Source organism: Benincasa hispida, chromosome 6, assembly GCF_027475165.1.
Source record: "Benincasa hispida cultivar pf3 chromosome 6, pf3_genome.v1.1, whole genome shotgun sequence".
In the NCBI taxonomy this organism is placed as follows: domain Eukaryota; kingdom Viridiplantae; phylum Streptophyta; class Magnoliopsida; order Cucurbitales; family Cucurbitaceae; genus Benincasa; species Benincasa hispida.
The window spans coordinates 42,525,189-42,545,759 of record NC_143483.1 but is presented as its reverse complement, the minus strand read 5'-3'; the positions used below and the strand labels follow the sequence as shown (position 1 = coordinate 42,545,759).

Genomic DNA, 20,571 nt, shown 5'->3' with positions numbered 1-20,571 from the left:
AAATTATCAATTCCCATGGGTTTCTTTATTATCTTCAAGAGCTAACTCATTGGGTTTAAGGAGAGCATAGAGAATTAATTTTTCTATTTGGAATAAAAATCAAATTGTTATTGTTATTATTATTATTTTCTAAAATTGCCAAATTTGTAATTTATCTATTTATTTGATTTTGAAATTTAGAGACTAAATTATAACCACTCCAAAATTCAACCTGAATAATGCATGCTATTAATTTATTATCTATTAGGCATTCAACTTTAGTGTCTTCTTTCTTTGAAGCCTGGTCAATTATTACATACATGAAATCTATTTTATTTGCTATTCATTAAATATATATGATAGCCTTTTCTAATGATTTAAAACATTATTAGATAATTATTCAAGTCCAAGATTATGGCACCCATCAAAATCTAAGATCCAATTTGACAAATGTTGAAATTAAAGTTGAGTATGAAAAATAAATAGTTAGGTAAATTATAAATTTTATCACTTAACTTTTAGGTTTGTGTGTCTAATAAATACCTAAACCTATAATTTTGTGTTTAATAAGTATGTAAGTATTGTTAATCTAAGTATAGTTCAACTCGTTAAAGTCATATATCATCCAAAAAAAAAAAAAAGTCAAAACTGTCTTAAATTTATAGATTTATTACACATAGATTTAAAAGTTATTACTTGCTTTAAAAAGTTTGATTAATTATTTAATTTATTATTTTAACAATATAGCAAAAGACTAAGGAAGGGGACTCAAAAACTATGACCATGGTTGATAAGGCTCATGTTGACTAATTAAAGCTTAGCAAATCAATTTTCATTCTTAAAAAAGGAATTCTCATGTTTGATTTTGGGAGGAAAAAAGTTTATATATACATATATATATGTATGTATGTATATAATAGAAAAATTGGAAATATAATAATCACGTCCGAAGTATTTGGATGTATAGTATAATGCAAAAAAATTTGCAAATATAGTACAGTTTAAAAGAATTTACGAATATAATAGAATTTAGATTTTGTTTTCGAAGTCTATCAATGTAGACTATATTATTGGTAAGAGTCTATTATTCATAGATTCATGACTACATTTGCAATTTTTCTATGTTATTTTATGATTCATTTTGTGAATTTAATTTCTAAATTTTGTTATGCTTTTTTTTTTTTTTTTTTTTTTTTTTTTTTGTGTTTACTTTTTCAGCGCTGTTCTGAAAATTAAGAAGCAATGTCTAATGATGATTCTTATATATCAATGGATGAAATGGACAAAAATCTGAGAAGCAAATCTCAAGCATAAAGCAAATGGCTTTAGAAACATTTAGAACAAAGCAAATCTCACATTGGATTGTTCTTACTCTAAGCAGTGTATCAATGTGGTAATATTCTCTGCTCTACCGCGTCGCTTTTGGGACCATCATCCCTCGTGTTCTTCGTACGATTCCGCTTTCTTCTTGCTAGAAATCGACTCAATGCTTCGATATTCAATGCCATTGTCATTATCACTACTGCAATTATAATGATCGGTTTGGATTCAAATTCAGATACACATGGAGACATAACTAATCAACAATACGTATCGAGTTTCGTATTGGATATATTAGCTTCTGCTGTCCATAGAAAGCTAATTTTCAATAAGTTACTCCATAGAAAGTTTAGGTAATGATGATGTTAAATGGAGGGACTAAAATGGATTATTTTCTAAAAATTGAAAATTTGATTTTCTGATTTTGAAATTTAAAGACTAAATTGACACAAATTCAAAAATTTACAGATCAAATAGATAATTTACCCTTAGTTTTAACATTACGAAACTTTAAATTATAATTTGATTAAAATTACTAAACTAGTCACCTCAACTAGTCCGATTAGTAAAATATCTCTACCTGATCACTAAATATCTCTAGATTTAAATTTATATTGTTGTACTACTTTGGAAAAAGAAATTGTTATTTAATTAGGAGAAGTGCAAACATGATGGATCTATAAATAATAATTAATTATTATTTCTGATTTTGTATGAATTGTTACTTGGATTTACGATTATTCATTACCATTCAACTATATCCGCATTTTTTTTTATCTGCAATGCATAGTATACATCAGTGCAGAGCTAGCCTATTATACTAGGCTATTTTTATATAATTTATATATAGATTTAACCAATTATATATATATTATATAATATATTTTATATAAAGGTATATAAAAGATATTTTATACTATACTATTTCTTTTTCTAATATTTTTAATTAATCTTTATAACGAAATTAAGATAATTATCTATTTTGTGTCTTCTTTCTTCGTTTAAGTCCCATCAATTATTAAATACTTGACAGCTTTTCTGTAATTCATTAAATATAAATAATAGCTTTTTGTAATGATTTAAAAAATTAGAATTTTATTCAAGTCTAAAATAAAGATGGTTGCTCTAATCAAAATCTAAGATTTGATTTGATAAAAAAGTTGATATGTAGAGTTTGAAAAATAAAGTAGTTAAATTACAAGTTTATTTTCTTAATGTTTGTGTCTAATAAATACTTAAAATTTTAATTTTATAGTTAATAAATTCATAAATATATTACCAACTTAAATATAGTTTAATTGCAAAGTTGATGAATCTATTAGATTTAAACAACATATTAGATACTTTTAAAGTTTAATTAATATATTTATTTACTAGTTCAACATCATAAGAAAAGACTAAAGAGAATGATTTAAATTCTGATTTTTTGGTTGATCATGTTTATTTTGACAATTAAGCTAAAGTTTAGTGATTAAACTTATAATTTAATTAAAAAATCGTTAATTCGAATATAACCTAGTATTGAATGGTTGAATTTTTATATTCTTCCATGGTTTATTTGTGGAGGGAAAAATATTTATAAAATTGTATGTATATTATATATAATTTTTTTTTAAAAAATCCCTCACATGGGGGATATTAATAAAATTATATATACCACTAAAAAAATCCCACCCTTGATCCAATAAAATTATTTAAAAAAAACTTAAAAAATTCCCACGTTAGATTCATGGGGGGAAATATTTTAAAATATAATTTAATTTTTTAATAAAAAAATATATATTTAATGGACATTGTTGTTTAAATCTTAATCAAAAGCTCAAAGCAGAGTGATCAGGACTCTCAACCTAATCTGGCTTCATCTTTGTAAGTTTTTTTTTTTGTTTTTGTTTTTTGTTTTTCATGTCTTGTTGTTGCATAATATATATATGACAATAGGTTGAGTTGGGTTTTTCTTATTTTTCACTTAGATGTTAGTTTTCTCTATGATTTTGTGTTTATACCTATGGATCTCATTTTCTGGGTTATTTATGGACTTTTTGATCAGTTCAACCTTTAGTGATGAATTTGATTCTTTTTCCCTCCTTTCTTTAAGGTGAAATTTGACATCTATGATATTGATGATTAGAAAATTTAATCGTCATGTTTTATGATTCATTTTGTTGGAATGCTTTGAATCGAACAACCAATTTTGTAGAAGTGTACTATATAAACTCTCTAAACTCTAAAGACATCTAAAATTATTTTCTCTAATAAAATTATTCTTCCTCTACCCGAGGACATAACTAGCATACTAAATAAAATTGTTCTTTATTTGTTGATTTCATAACACATTTTGTGGATGTTGGGTTGGTGTAATTACTCATACTCCCTTTGATTACTTACCATTTTCTTTCTAATTTTTTCAGTGTTTTTTTTTTTGTCGAAAATTAAGTAGCATGTCTTACGATGATTCGTATATATCGATGGATGAAATGGAGAACACACCACAAGAATCTGGGAATCAAATCTCAAGCATCAAGCAAATGGCTTTAGAAGCATTTAGAACAAAACAAATCTCACATTGGATTCTTCTTGCTCTAAGTAGTGTAGCAATGTTGGTGGGATTCCCTGCTTCTTCTTTACTTTCTCGTGTTTATTACAACAATGGTGGGAAGAGCAAATGGATCATTTCATGGGCAGCTGGCCTTGGCTGGCTTATTCCAGCTTTATTATTAGTACCCATCTATCTTTTATTTGATATCAATCCAACCCCTTTGAATTTGATGCTCATTATTTCTTACATTGTATTAGGCTTCTTAAATTCAGTTGATAGCCTCATGTATGCATATGCTTATGCGTACCTCCCCGCTTCTACCGCTTCGCTTTTAGCATCGTCATCTCTCGTGTTCTCCGTTCTATTCGGTTACCTTCTCGCCAAGAATCGACTCAATGCTTCGATACTTAATGCCATCGTTGTTATCACTGCTGCAGTTGTAATGATTGGTTTGGATTCAAATTCAGATACATATGGAGACATAACTAATCAACAATACATATTCGGTTTCGTATGGGATATATTAGGCTCTGCTCTTCATGGACTCATGTTTGCTTTATCTGAGCTAATTTTCATCAAGTTACTTGATAGAAAGTCTTTCCATGTTGTATTGGAACAACAAGTAATGGTTTCTTTTTTCACTTTCTTGTTTTCCACTCTTGGGGTCTTTCTAAATAATGATTTTCAAAACATGAAATCGGAGGCAGCGAGTTTCGTCGGTGGTACGTCGTCGTATTTGCTCGTGCTTATTTGGAGTGCAATTTCTTGTCAGTTAGCAGTGTTGGGAGGAACTGCAATTCTGTTTTTATCTTCAACCATTTTTGCAGGAGTTTTGAATGCTGTTAGAGTACCTATTACAAGTATTGGTGCTGTCATATTCTTAAACGATCCTATGAGTGGCTTCAAGATCCTCTCTTTAGTTATCACTTTTTGGGGATTCAGCTCCTATATTTATGGCAGTTCCTATGTAAGTAAGTCATCTTAATCTTATCATGTTCTTGTGTTTTTCGACACTCAAATTTTCTTGAGCATTGTGTAATAATATTGAATTGAAGATGTTCGAGTCCAAAAGGAAAATGTAACATTCTTGTATACTTTAGTTTGCTTATTTCACAGATGTTTTATAGTTGTAATGTTAAACTGTCATAGAAAATTTTACAATGATAGGTAATAAGTGTTAGTAATCGCTCGTTGTTAACTGTATAGAAAAATTATGAAAAAACTAAATTATGACAAATTGTAGAAGAGTCATTGATGCCCTCCTTTGATGGTGAATTCAAGGAATTAAAAAAGAGTTGAGAAAAGTGTTTGTGACATGTTTGTTTTTTTTATCCCGTTTCAAAATTTGTGTTAGAATTCTCATACGCGGTTGTCTCCAAGATTCACAATATTGATGTCGATAGAAATACCGAGGTCCCAATTTCATGGAAACATCGATAGAATTATATATATATATATATATAACTAAAAAAATTTAAAACTATTAAGTTGATTTAAATTAAAGTTTAAAATTAAGTAAATAATCAAATGATATAAATAAAATAAAAGCTTGAAACTAGGTAGATAATCAAATGGTGCCAATAAAACTAAAAATTAATAATTTGAAGGTTTAGGTTCGTCTCTTTTGCATGTTTTGTTTATATTATTTTAATAATTAATATATTTTAGTCATCGATGATTAATTTACCATGATAATTAATTACTTATAAACTAAAATCTAATCCAAAGTTATTCTCTTCAATCAGTCTAATTTAAACTCTCTTATCCAAAAATTATATTTTCAAACTTTTGTAATCAAACTTATATTTTAAAATTTACAAAACACATACAATGCACGTAGTATCAAACTAATAATATCTAAATGGATGCTAATTAATCTTATAATACCTGAAAAAAAGTTTATATGATATGGATCATCCAAATACTCATTTTTTTTTTCGAATAAGCCAATTCATTTAAGATTCTAGAAAGTTTTTACAACATTTCTTTCCAATTTTCCACTATTTTAATAGAGAAACAAACAATATGACAAGTCAAATGCAACACTCATTGAGGTAGAAACAGCCCCATATGAAAATTTCAACACAATTTTGATAAGGGATTCACCAAAATAAGCTTATGATATAAAATACAATACAAGAGATCCTACTCTGCAAAGCAAAGCATAGAAGGATGTTACATTTTCCTTTAGACTCGAACATCCTCGGTTACCTATCCATGACACTAAAGAAAATAGAGTCGAAAAACTAAAGAACATCATGACATTAGGATGACTTACTTATAGAGGAACTTCCATAAATATAGGAGCTGAATCCCCAAAAAGTGATAACTAAAGAGAGGATCTTGAAGCCACTCATAGGATCTTTTAAGAATATGACAGCACCAATGCTCGTAATAGGCACCCGAACAGCATTTAAAACTCCGGCAAGAATGGTTGAAGATAAAAACAGAACTGCAGTTCCTCCCAACACTCCTAACTGGAAAGAAATTGCACTCCAAATAAGTACGAGCAAATAAGATGAGGTACCACCAATGAAACTTACTGCCTCTGATTTCATGTTTTGGAAATCATTATTTAGAAGGACGCCGAGAGTGGTAAACAAGAAGGCCAAAAGCGAAACCATTACTTGTTGTTCCAACACAACATGGAATGACTTTCTATCGAGTAACTTAATGAAAACTAGCTCCGATAGAGCGAAGATGAGTCCATGGAGAGCAGAGCCTAGTATATCCCATACGAAGCCCAATATGTATTGTCGATCGGTTATGCCTCCATATCTATCTGAATTTGAATCCAAACCGATCATCACAACTGCAGCAGTGATAATGAAGACAGCATTCAGTATCGAAGCATTCAGTTGGTTCTTGGCAAGAAGGCAACCGAATAATACAGAGAACACGAGGGATGACGATGCCAAAAGTGAAGCGGTAGAAGCAGGGAGGTATGCATAAGCATATGCATACATGAGGTTATCAGCTGCACTCAAGAAGCCCAACACAATATAAGAAATAATGAGCTTCCAATTCAGAGGGGTAGGACGGATTCCAGATAAAAAATACATGGGAAATAATAATAAAGCTGGAATAGGCCAGCCAACGACCGATACCCAGGAAATGATCCACTTGCTCTTCCCACCATTGTTGTAATAAACACGGGAAAGTATAGATGAAGCAGGGAACGCTACGAGCATTGCTACACTGCTTAGAGCAAGAAGAATCCAGTGTGAGATTGGTTTTCTTCTGAATGCTTCTAAAGCAGTTTCCTTGATAGTTGAGATTTGCTTCCATAATGAAGTTGAAGACTCTTGCGGTGTCTGCTCCGTTACATCCATCGATATATAAGAATCATCATAAGACATGTGTTAACGAGTAATATATATTCTGTTTGTATCTCGAAGAAAGATGCAGACCTATACAAAAATAGCATAGCTTCTAAACTTTAGAAAATTGATGCAGCAAAACCGTGTAAGAGAGAGCAAGAGAGAGAGACAGCCCACCCAATCAGACACTACACGACATTCAATCAAAGTCTTCTTGTATAAACAATACAATTGAGTAAAAGATAACGAAGATTCTTTTTCTTTTTTCTCCTTTAAAAAATCATCATCATTATGTAGTTGACAAGTTTGACTTCAATGAAGAGACTAATAGTAATAAATTAAAATTCGACAACCATGAAGAACACTGGAACTTAACTTGAGGAGAGCTAAAGAAAAAACTATGTAATGCCTACTCAGATCATAATGGTAATGAGAGAAAAATTAAGAAGGGCTATTCTAAATAATTTTGTATAAATTATTGAGTTTTGACACACTATAACAAAAATGCTTTACATATCAAATGTATTCCAACTCTTTCTTCAAGGTATATCAGTTTTTACATGCTGCATAATTCAAGTGAACATATGAAAAGTCAATAAAAAAGCTAGTGATTTTCTTAAAAGTACTCCTTCAATTCTTAGGGATTTTCCAGGTTAAAGATGCAAAAATAAATAGGGTCTTTCAGTACAAGCACACCATCTCATGGATCAGAGCTTAAACTAAATATGCATATCATTAACAGCTAATATTGGGAGGGGACGTGTAAACCTTTCTGCTAGAATCGTAGCTGATTCACGACCTCTGACCACTAGAGAAGTTGATTCGATGCAGAGCGAACTCCAAATGACAATTTTTTTTTGGAAAATGCAGCTTCATGAGGTGGAATGAACAAGTGGGTGAAAAATTTAAGTTGCAGTTCAAGCCTGCAAGAAGAAAAAGCTAGGCGCAAAAGAAAACCTCTAATCAACAGGACATCTATATAGAAGCAATTTGGGACTGTTGGTAGTATGAGAACACATATGTCCATCATTTTGAGGTTTCAACGATGTAATCAACTTCAACAACATTCTTATAAAAATGTAGCTTCAATAACATGAAATGAAAATGGCTATCTGCTGTGTTGGTTCGTAAGAGAAGATGAATGATTCACTCTGAAAGGGACTGGATTCGATGAGGTCGTGAAAGTATGCTTTTGGTAATTATTCCTTCGACAATATCTTACTTAGTTGATCCCCTTTCTATAGAGGGGTTTTGGCAGACTTGGTTTTTATATGTCCTTGTATTCCTTCATTCTTTCTTGATGAAAGTAATTGTTTCTAGAAAAAGAAGATTAAAAAGAAAAAAATCGTGAGAGTCCAGAAATGTGAAGAACAGTAGGCCATCACTATAACTCACAGGACAATTCTGTCAACTAATACTTCAGTCCATGAGAAGGAATTGGTTAAATTGCTAGTTTGGTCTCTAGGGGCTTATTTGTAATTTCCTTATGGGCCTAGGTCTTCCTGTCTGTCTATTTATTTGAGCAAGTTTACCTGTATTTTTTGTATCACTTGAATAATAAAAAAGCAAGTCTAGATCGTGGTTTTTTCTCCCTGGCCTAGGGTTTTCCACGTAAACCTTTGTGTGTTTCGATTCTTCTTCCTCTTCTATTTTTATCATGGTATCAGGGCAAGACGACGAAACCCTAGCTGCCATTGATGAGTCCCCGTCGACGACCAATTCCGAGATGGCTGTCACAATTAAGGAAGCTGTCCAACAGTACCTAGAGGCTGCCTTACTGCGTCTTCTTCAACAAATGAGCACCAGACCGACAACCCAATCCATCAACAGACAGATTGGGTCGCGCCCAGCCATGGAGGATCGCACCCAGCCCAGAACCATCGACGGCGCTCCGATTGCGCGCGGAAAGAACCCTATTGACGGCGGCACCCAGACCCACTTCAGATCTGTTGAAATCCCGAGTGCCGATGACCATCAGAGTCCGATCGAAGCCCAGTCAGTCGTGCAGCTGATTGATCCGTCGGGTGCAAATGAAAATCGACGTCCGTTCGAAGCCTAGCTAGCCGCGCAGCAGACCCATTTCGCGGCGAACTCTCGGGTGCTCAGCTCGACCAGTCGTAGCTTCGGGTTTGACCAGCAGCCGCCGGTGGACCAGCCTGCCCAGTCCGACTGCAGTGGCGTGGGTCCCGTTCTTTTTCTGGCAAGTACTCCGGCAGCCGCAAGTAGGGTTTTTCCCGGAGAGATTCAGAAAAGATTTGTTTTTCTTCAGCAACAACTCATGGATTTTGGTACGATTCTTGGCACGAACTCACCAAGTGCTTAACTAGAGCCGTCCAATCTTCAATTGTACTCTGAGAACCCGGTAAACTCTTTCCATTCTTTACCTACTACAAATTTGTTGTCTGGATCAATGGGACATTCTACAGGAATTATTATTGGCGAAAAACTGAATGGCCAAAATTATTTCTCCTGGTTGCAATCCATCATAATGGCTCTGGAAGGGAGACAAAAATTTGGTTATCTTACCGAGAAAATACCAAAACCTGAACTTGGTCACCCCCAAGAACGCATCTGGAAGGCAGGAGATTCATTGCTACGGTTAGTTCTGGTGAGTAGCATGGAACCTCAAATAGGTAGACGAGTTGCTCTACATGGCAACTGCCAAAGACATTTGGGATGCAGTACAACAGCTGTATTCAAAGAAGCAGAATGCATCCCGCCTATATACCCTACGTAAGCAAGTCCATGAATGCAAGCAAGGGACTATGGACATTACGTCGTACTTCAATAAATTATCCTTGTTATGGCAAGAAATGGACTTATGCTGTGAAATTATCTGGAAGTGTGCACATGATGGGACTCAGTATTCCAAAATTGAGGAAGTTGATCGAGTGTATGATTTTTTGGCTAGGCTAAATCTGAAGTTTGACGGTATTCGCAGCAGGATATTGGGCCAACATCCTACACCTTTGCTTATGGAGGTGTGTTCTGAATTACGCTTAGAAGAAGACAGGTCTAGTGCGATGAATAATCCAGTAGTCACATCTACTGACGCTGCTGCCTTTGTCACAAAATCCTCCAGATCTGACAGTGACAAGAAACCTCCACCTGTTTGTGAGCATTGCAAAAAATTGTGGCACACGAAGGACCAGTGCTGGAAGTTGCATGGAAAACCTCCAAACTACAAACGACGACAGTCACAGGACAATTCTGGTCCTGGACGGGCTCTGGCAAGTGACTCGACAAATGACAAGGCCCAGGCTCAACCTCAAGCAGATGGTCAAAGTAACTCAAGTGCTATAGGGGACAGTGCTATTGCACACTCGAGTACAACTCAGTCTTTTGGTTTTATTAGCATTAATGGGAGAAAGCCTGGATTGTGGATTCCGGAGCAACAGATCACTTGACTGGTTCTTTTGATCATTTTATATCATATCACCCGAGTGCCATAAATGAGAAGATTAGAATCGCAAATGGGTCCTTTGCCTCTATTGCAGGAAAAGGACATCTTTCCCCTTTTGGGGGTCTAATATTGCGTGATGTGTTGCATGTTCCTAAAATTTCATACAACTTATTATCTGTCAGTAAAATTACAAGAGACCTGAACTGTCAGACCGTTTTCTTACCCGACATTGTTTTGTTTCAGGATCTGAGCTCGGGGACGACGAGTGGCACTGCCGGCACGATAGAGGGTTATATCTCCTGACTGATGAGACTTCTTTTAGGGATGGTTATAGGACTAGCTTTATTTCTTTGAATTTCTTTTATGCTGAAACTGATTTTATGTTATGGCATTACCATCTAGGACATCCTAATTTTCAATATATGAAGTATCTTTTTCCGCATTTATTTCATAATATTAATATATCGTCCTTACATTACGATGTGTGTATCCGGGCTAAACAAAGTCATGTCCCCTTTCATTCTCAGCCTTACAAACCATCTAAACCTTTCAGCCTTATCCACAGTGACGTCTGGGGTCCTTCACCAACCACTACCTCTACAGGCAAGCGTTGGTTCGTCACCTTTATTGATGATCACACCAAACTGACCTGGGTTTTTCTTTTGGCCGATAAGTCTGAGGTGTCCTCTGTTTTCCAACAATTCTATGCGACCGTAGAAATCCAGTTCAACACAAAAATTGCCATTTTGCGAAGTGACAACGGGCGTGAGTTTGTTAATAACTCGTTTCGAGACTTCCTAGCTTCTAAAGGAATTGTCCATCAAAGCTCGTGTGCCTATACTTCCCAACAGAACGGAGTAGCCAAGAGGGAAAATAGGCATCTGGTAGAGGTCGCTTGTTCCCTTATGATACCTATCTCTCTTCCTTCCTATTTGTGGGGTGAAGCTATCCTCACTGCCGCCCACCTCATCAACCGCATGCCTTCCCATGTCTTAGCTTTTCACACTCCTCTTGACTGTTTTAAAGAATCGTATCCCAACAACCGGTTAATCCCTGACGTCCCTCTACAGGTGTTTGGGTGTGTTGTCTTCGTCCATACCCACGGTCCCAACCGTACGAAGTTTACTCCTCGGGCCCAGAAATGTGTCTTTGTTTGGGTACCCTCTCCATCAACGTGGGTACAAGTGTTATCATCCCTCGTCTCGGAAATACTTTGTTTCTATGGATGTCACCTTTCTCGAAGACCAGCCTTTCTTTCCCATTAGTCCTCTCCAGGGGGAGAGTCTTAGTGAAGAGACTAACTGGTTCACATATTCTGTACCCTTAGAGATGTTGGCAGAATCTGATCATGTTAGTCCTGTTCTTCCCACCAATCAAGTCCCTTGGATAACATACTACAGGAAGAATCTTAGGAAGGAAACAGTGCCGCCTATCGTTTCTCCAACTCCAGTTCATGAGTCTAACTACGTCTCAGCTCTAGGTATGAACATTCCTGTTTGTGATACTGATGATTGTGTTGAGACCAATACTTGCAGAGTGGACAAAGATATAGGAATTGGTGACAATGATGCGAAAATAGAAGGAACTGAGGAAGATGAAGAAACTGATGGAAAGAACAACACTGAGGAAATAACTCCAGCAAACGTGAACAGTGGAAGGGAAGATGATTGTCCTTCTAAGGAAAGGCCCATAGATCAGTTGGCTAGCTGCAGTAAGAAACCTAGAGAAGAGGAAAGTCGTGATGCCTCTCGATCTTCCCATTGCCTTGAGAAAAGGGACTAGATCGTGTACGAAGTTGCCTATGCACAGTTACATGACATATAGTAACTTATCTCCCGAGTTCAAGACTCTCACTACCAGCCTAGATGCGTTAATGGTTCCAAATAGTATACATGTTTCCATGGAATCTCCTGAGTGGAAGGCTGCAGTTATGGAAGAAATGAGAGCTCTAGAAAAAAATGAGACATGGGAACAGGTTACCCTCCCTTAGGGGCACAAGACGGTAGGATGTAAATGGGTTTTTACTGTTAAGTACAAATCCGATGGCTCGATTGATAGATACAAGGCGAGACTGGTTGCCAAAGGCTTTACTCAAACCTTTGGTATTGATTACTCTGAGACATTCTCCCCTGTAGCCAAACTCAATATGATTCGGGTGCTGTTAATAAAGATTGACCTTTGTACCAATTGGATGTGAAGAATGAGTTTCTTAATGGAGAACTCAAAGAAGAAGTCTATATGAGCCCTCCAATTGGCTTCGAGAACCAATTTAAGCACCGAGTTTGTAGATTAAAGAAGTCATTGTATGGGTTGAAACAGTCTCCAAGAGTCTGGTTTGACAGATTCACCACGTTCGTTAAAGCACAGGGGTATGATCAAGGGCACTCAGACCACACGTTGTTTACAAAGAAGTCTGGTTCAGGAAAGATCTCAGTACTTATTGTTTATGTAGATGACATTGTGTTGACCGGTGATGATACTGGTGAAATTATGAGACTTAAAACAAAAATGGCCAAAGAATTTGAAATTAAAGATCTGGAAAAATTACGGTACTTTCTTGGGATGGAGGTGACTCGGTCAAAGGAAGGTATCTCAGTCTCACAACGGAAGTATACTTTGGATCTCCTCAAAGAAACAGGAATGACTGGGTGTAAACTAGTAGACACCCCTGCAGAATATAATGCCAAACTGAGCAATGTTAACAATGGAACTCTTGTCAGTAAAGAGAGATATCAACGATTAGTCGGGAAGTTGATATATTTATCTCACACGAGACCTGATATATCATATGCAGTGAGTGTTGTCAGTCAGTTCATGCAAACTCCCTACGAGGAACATATGACAACCGTCGAATGCATTCTACGATATCTGAAGGGCACTCCTGGTAAGGGCCTACTGTTCAGGAAGTCAAGTAAACGTGGCATAGAAGCATATACTGATTCGGACCGGGGCAGGGTCTGCTGTTGATAGAAAGTCTATGTCTGGGTATTGCACTTTTGTCTAGGGTAATCTGGTCACTTGGAGAAGCAAAAAACAGGGAGTGGTTGCTAGAAGTAGTGCAGAAGCCGAGTACAGGGCCATAAGTTGGGGATATGTGAAGAAATCTGGTTGAAGAAAGTGTTGACAGACCTTCGACAAGACAGTGAGCTTCCGGTGAAATTATTCTGTGACAATAAAGCAGCAATAAGTATTGCAAACAATTCGGTCCAACACGATAGGACCAAACACGTCGAAATTGACAGACATTTCATCAAAGAAGGACTGAACAATGGAAGCATATGCATTCCCTACATCCATTCTAATAAGCTGATTGCAAATGTCCTTACAAAGGGGTTGTTAAGACAGAGTTTTGATTATTGTACTAGGAAGTTGGGTCTTATTGATATTTACGCCTCAACTTGAGGGGGAGTATCGAAAAAGGGTTAGTTTGCCCTAGGGGCTTATTTGTAATTCCCTTATGGGCCTAGGGCTTCCTGTCTGTCTATTTATTTGAGCAAGTTTACCTGTATTTTTTGTATCACTTGAATAATAAAAAAGCAAGTCTAGATCGTGGTTTTTTCTCCCTGGCTTAGGGTTTTCCACGTAAACCTTTGTGTGTTTCAATTCTCCTTCCTCTTCTATTTTTATCGGTCCCTATAGTTTTCAAAGTTGGAATTTAGTCCTTATAGTTCATAAAGTTTCATAAAAAGCCCCTGTGATCAGGGACTATTAATAAAGGTTTTATCAAAATGTAGGGGGTAAATTCTAATTATAAATCGTAGGGCTAAATTCTAATTATAAATCATGGGACTAAATTCTTTCTCCAAACCGTAGGAACCAAATTTGTAATTTAACCAAAGGAATTTTACTTTATCCATTACAACTTAAACGAAGGAAATCACAAGTTGCTCCTAGGAGCAGTATGATTATCAAAGAAAACTCAAAATACTTCATAACTCCTATGATTCCCTAACTTCCAAATACCAACTACTTGGGAGAAATATTCTTCAGGTTTTCAATCCACTCAAAACTCCCCACTCCCCTCAAAGTTCATCAAGTTCATAACTCGGGAAAAACTCCACCTCCACAGTTAACAAATTGAAAAAAGTTTTTTTGTTTCTTATTCTCAACTGTAAAATCCCTTTTTGGTAGGTCAGCTTTGCTCTAAGTAATTAAACCAACACAATCATAAAAACCTCCAGAACCAAGAGTTTCTATAATTTCTAATTCTCATTTCAATTTATAACAGATAAAAAAAAAAAAGAAAAGAAAGAATAACATAGCATCCACAAAATGAATAATCAAAACATCAAGATCCTGCTCATCACTTCCATAGATATAGAATTCCACCCTAAAACAGGGGAAAATAAGCCATATCCATCACTAAACACAACTCCATAAACAACCCAGAAAATAAAATTCATAGCTACAACAAAATCATGAAGAAAACAAACATATAAGTAAAAAATAAGAAAAACCCAGTTCACCCATTATCATAATATGCAAGAATAAGACAAGAAAAACCTGAGAAAATTTGTAGGCCGCTTAGGTTGTTGAGGTTCGTCACTGAATGATTCGAGGTTTTGGCGAAGATATTTACGTGTGAAAACTGTGCAATTAAAGCATAAAAATGTATGTGTGGCTATAGAAGAATTTTGAGAAGATTCCAAGGAAGAATGTCAATTTCACTCTGGAGCTCGGTGTTTGTACCACATCCCCACAATTCAGTGTTTTATTATTATTATTATTTTATTTATTACTCCCCAAGTCAAACGTGACCAAACAAGGGTTTTTGTTAGTTTTTGAATATTGGGTTCTTGGCTAGATACTATTTTAGGTTATGGAATATAGACTATTTTAATTAAGTGAATAAGAATTTGGTAGTAAATAGTAAATACGATGATAGATTTGAAATAGTAATACCTTAGCTAATTATAAATTAGGATTATAATAGCTCCATCCACCTAACTTCTATAAAAAAAATTGAAATTTTGCTATTTTGTATAAATACTTTCCTTATTTTTCTATATTTGAAAATCCCCCAACATAGCCAACATGAATGTAGCTCCACTGACATAGTGCTTATACTATTGATCTCGAGGTTAGAGGTTTGATTCCCCACCCTACATTTTAATTACAAAACCTTTGCAAAAAAAGAACTCAAACAATACTGTAGAGTTTCCGATGTATGACCTTTTAATAGTTGAGGTGTTGTCAACATGACAAACAAAATTTTTGAGAATTCTTTTCGTTAAAATATAAACATATTCCTAAGACTTATTTGATTTTTTTTTGTTATATTATATTACAAATGTAGTTATCAACTTTGATGTTTATGTCTATTTAGTCTAAGAATTTTAAAATTACAAATTTAGTCCATGAACTTTGATATTTTTTAAAAGATTCATGGATCAATTATATATAAACTTGAAATTTCAAGGTTTTATTAAATATAAAATTCAAATTTATATTCAATGTATCAATGGATCTTTTTTATTTTTATTTTTTGAATTTATCAAACCTATTAGATACAAAATTGTAGAGGCTCATTAAACATTTTTTAAAGTTTAAGACCAAACTAAGATTCAGGAGCAAAACTTGTAATTTAACAATTTTGATTTTAGTTTCTATTTTGAAAATAGTGCTGGTTTCTCACACTTTCTTGCCTATATTTCTCACCATTTTTTTAGAAAAATAGTTGAATCTTTAGCTTCCAATAATGAATCACTCATAAATACTACTTCCACGATAAGTTTCTTGTATAAAAATATTATGTGTATTTTAATAAGTGTGTCTTTGTCATATATGTTATGTATTTCTGTATTTCTTTTTTCTCTAAAAAATGATGTGTGATTATATCCATGTTGTATTTGTGTCTCACATCCATCATTCTAAGTCTATAATTATCAGTATGCAACCTTCATGCTTACTTTTCTTCAAATTAAATTATAACATTTTTTAATAGTATTACATTTACAAATACAAAATAGAGACTCAAATCTATCATCTTTAAACAAAGTAGAGATATCTTAACCACTAAAAAATGTTGTTGTGACTCTTATTAATCAAATTATAATTCATAGCCAACTTTTGTCATAAAAAGTTCAATTATGTGCGATCAACAATAGTAGACATGTTTCTTTAAAGAGAGAGGAAAAAAAAAAAAAACAATAGTGGACATGCTTTTATGCATAATGCCAAGCTTGACTAGTAACATAATGAAAATTAGTGACTTATGAAGACCAACAACAACCATCACAATCATAGTTTAAATCACTAACTATAGTTGATATGAAAATCTAGAAATTTGTAAATTCCCAAGTCAATTTGACGCCAATCCAAAGAGAATGATTGGATTTGGATTACCTTTTGATTGAGAACCATGAAATAAGGAGAACTTGTTCCTCACTTCAAATTCGAACTAGATGAATCCAATCATCTGCCATTATACTCTCTTCCTCCCCTCCCAACGGACTTAAGTTCTAGCCATACCATCCCTTTACCAACTGATGGCAACCAAATTGATGCTTCACAAACTATTGACTAACCACAATCATTCCCCAATTCTTTTACACAGTCACAACTCCTAGCCTCACCTTCATTGCCTTTTAGCCTTCAGGATTTAGCTTCCTTATTGACTAGACATGGCTTTTGTGTTATGGTAATTCCAACCAATCCTCCTCCCTCTAAAACCAAGAAATCACAAACTACTATTGGCAAAGAGCCAAAGCTTCAAAGAGAATTATAGGGGTTATACACATTGATCCACTATGACAAATCAACCACCTTAGCTATCAAAAGAGTGCATCAAATCACCAATGAAGTTCCTAACTTGGAATGTAAGGGCCCCATTCTTTGGAGGAATCAAACCTTGGTTTTTCAGCACAACACTGACATTGTTCTCCTACTTGAGACACAACTGTCAACAGATGATTCGTTTTTAATCAATTCCATATGGAGCTTTTCTTGTATTGGACATCGTGGCTCCATTATTGGTGGGTCATTCTTTTGGTGGTACAAAGAAAACGAGTTGGTTGGCTCTGATGTGTGCTTTCTTTTCGAGTTTATGGAGCAAAAGGAATAGAAGGCTTTTTCATGACTCTTTCTCTTTTGTTTGCTTTATGAAATTTGTTTTGTCAACTATTTTTCGTGATGTAAAACAAAACACTCTTTCTCTTATATTAGCTTATCATTTTTAGTCAATAATTGGCAAGTTTCTTTTGTAATCACCTTTAGGTGTTCAGGGTTCTCCCCTAATTTCATTCATCAATAAAATGTTTCTATTACAAAAAAAAAGAAAAAAAAAATCCAAATTTGAACACTCCACAAGCAAGTTAATTAGACCTATCTACCTAAATGTTCTTGGCATGCAACCTTGACTCAAAAATTGCAAAGTGGTGATGAAACTCTATCATCTACCAGAGGATTTCCTTCAGAAATACTTAAAATCTCTAGAAACTAATCGTACTGTACCCCTACAAACCTTTGTTACCTTTCTTGCTAAAGCCAAACAAGACTTGTCCATTCTAATTCTAACTCAAAAATACATAATAAAACTAAAATCTCAAATAAGACATATATGGATCTAAAATGTCTCCCGAACATATCATATCACAATCATTCTGTTGGGGTTGATACCCTAAATCTTGTGGGTTCTATAGTTCGTAATTATATCGTACAAAAAGTTTATTTATTTAATAGAATATGAGGTATTTTATTCGACATTTAGTAACATTAACCCACAAAACCAATAAACAAACATCCAAAGTTATCTTATGTAGCTTAAACATGTATGTGGAGACATACATATAGATTGTATTTAAGTGATAACCTGAAGAGTCTGTAGTAGATAGACAAGGTTGGGTACCTTATCTTGGTGACATTACGAATATGATCCGCTTTGTAGATATTACAATTGTTGTAAAGTTCTACAAATGATATGATTATGATCATTAATGTAGAGACATGTGAGCGGGGTGTTCTATACAAAAGGGTTTGTTTAAGACCGGACCTCGTTAAATAACACCGTTAATAGTAGAACTTACATTTCACTAGGATGACCCTAGGTGACATGACCTGAATCCTGAATGAGTTGTGAACTCCTGCCTATTAAGGCAATCCTTTGATTTGCATGGGTGAGAATGGTCAGTTTGCGGACTCAATATGCCTACCATTATGGGGATTCGTCTGATTGGGAAGCTGGGAACACAGTTACATAAGACGAAATTCACTTCTCCCTAATATCGAGGTACTGGAGCCACACCTTCTCTTGGCCCGAGAGGGGTTTGGTCATAGTTGAACTATGACTTATTGTTCATTAGAGAGATCAGTGGTACTTAAGGAGTTAGATGTAACTATAGAGACAAAACAATAATTTTGGCCTAACTATACTTACGAGCAATTTGTGAAGGGTCATCGCTCTGTTGACTGGTTATATCCAATGGACACAGAAATATATTTGTAGTGTGAATATTGCAGCTGATGATCTTTAGTGAAGTGACCGACAATTAATGAAAGTTGGGTAATTTAATTAATTATTCAAGGACCATTGGAGCTTCAATCTATAGGTTCATAAGGTTCCCTTTGTAGCTCAACTGAGATTATTGAGAATTAATTTTGGATTAATTTTAATTGTGGGAATTAATTATATGTGATATGATTAATTTAAATTAATTATATGTGATATAATTAATATAATGTATTTGATACACTAAATCCCTACCTGATACATTTTCTCAAAATTTTAGCTGGTAAAGGGATCAAATGGTATATTTTATTGGTAGATTGGAGGATTAGAAACATGACTATTGCTTTCCAATTGGCTGTTTTTGCATTAATTGTTACTTCATCAATCTTACTGATTAGTGTGCCTTCCAGCGAAGGAATAGAAAATAGAGAATCTAGCAGACCCAGAGCAGTAAATGATCCAATAACCACCATTCCTTTTTGAACCCGTGACATTTTGTACCAAAAACAAATGCGCCAGGTGGGTAGGTAGAGAATACCTAGGGGCGCGAGACAACTCTCTCTAAGGAACTCGGCAAAATAGCCTCGTAACTTCGGGAGAAGGGGTGCCTCCTCACAAAGGGGGTCGAGAACATATAAATATTTGAATATTTTGAATTAGATTCATATATTTAATATAATTTTAATTTATACTTCAGAGAATTTTAACTATAGTTATATTGTATTTGAGACAATATAAAAACTACAGGCCATGTGTTATATTCGATATAACATATAATTTAATGTATAATATATGATAAGTTGGTTATCATATATACATATATATATATATACTAAGTTTTTTTTTTAAAAAAATTCATTTGAAGTAGGAAGTTATGTAACTCTCTCTCGTGATTCTCTCAACAATTTATCATGAAAGAGGAATTGGAGGAAGTTAATCTTTTTTGGTCTTCTTTCCAAACAAAAATTCACAGAACATCAGTGAATGAACAAACGCACAATTCCTAGAAAATTTCCTCTCATCTTCTGACATCTGCCAAAATTGAAGCAAAACCCACTTCTCTTGCATATTTTCAACCCTAAGGAGAATACAAAAGATTCTTTTGTAGTGGTGTTCACCATTATATTTGGGTGTTGTTGTGTTTTGGAGTTTGTGTTTCAAGGAGGGTTCGTGACAAATCCAGAGGAATTTTCGTTAAGAATTGACTCTTTAAGAGGTTAGTAATTCACATCAAAATTCCTTCTCTATGTTGATTTATAAAGCATGCTGTAATTTTCTTTGTAGAATGCATAATAGGGTTTTGAATCTTATTTTTTCTGTGTAAATTTGAAAATGGGAAACGATCTCGCTTCTGTCTACGGTTTTCACAAACCTTCACATTCGTCATTTAAAAATTATGCAAAACTTAACAACATAAAAAACCTAATTTGTAAAGAAAAGTTTCTAGTGTAAACACAAATAGTCAATACTACGAAGTATTAGAAAAGTTTTCATTCAAAAGACAATCACTTCTCATTTAGCAAACCTGAACATAACTTCATAATTAAGACATATATATTGTGATTAT

At 34.3% G+C, this 20,571-nt stretch overlaps 1 protein-coding gene and 1 pseudogene across 4 annotated transcripts; one reads left to right on the top strand and one right to left on the bottom strand.

Annotated features, from left to right (window-relative positions):
* Nucleotides 1-3,054: 3,054 nt before the first annotated feature.
* Nucleotides 3,055-7,152, top strand: LOC120080335 (putative purine permease 5 pseudogene; annotated as a pseudogene). 3 transcript variants are annotated; one of them, XR_016530159.1, is made up of 2 exons: nt 3,055-3,165; nt 3,737-7,152. The product of XR_016530159.1 is annotated as a putative purine permease 5 pseudogene, transcript variant X1 (transcript). The 3 variants fall into 3 exon arrangements; XR_016530161.1 differs by having other exon boundaries at nt 3,122-3,165; nt 3,708-7,152; XR_016530160.1 differs by having other exon boundaries at nt 3,126-3,165; nt 3,734-7,152.
* On the bottom strand, nt 5,885-7,194 carry PUP5 (purine permease 5). The gene has a single exon (XM_090314785.1). The coding sequence runs from the start codon at nt 7,192-7,194 to the stop codon at nt 6,100-6,102; it is 1,095 nt and encodes a 364-aa protein (XP_090170911.1). The 3' UTR covers nt 5,885-6,099.
* Nucleotides 7,195-20,571: the final 13,377 nt, after the last annotated feature.

Coding starts and splice junctions, on each gene's coding strand:
- PUP5 (XM_090314785.1), bottom strand. CDS start 7,194: ATGTCTTATGATGATTCTTATATATCGATGGATGTAACGGAGCAGACA.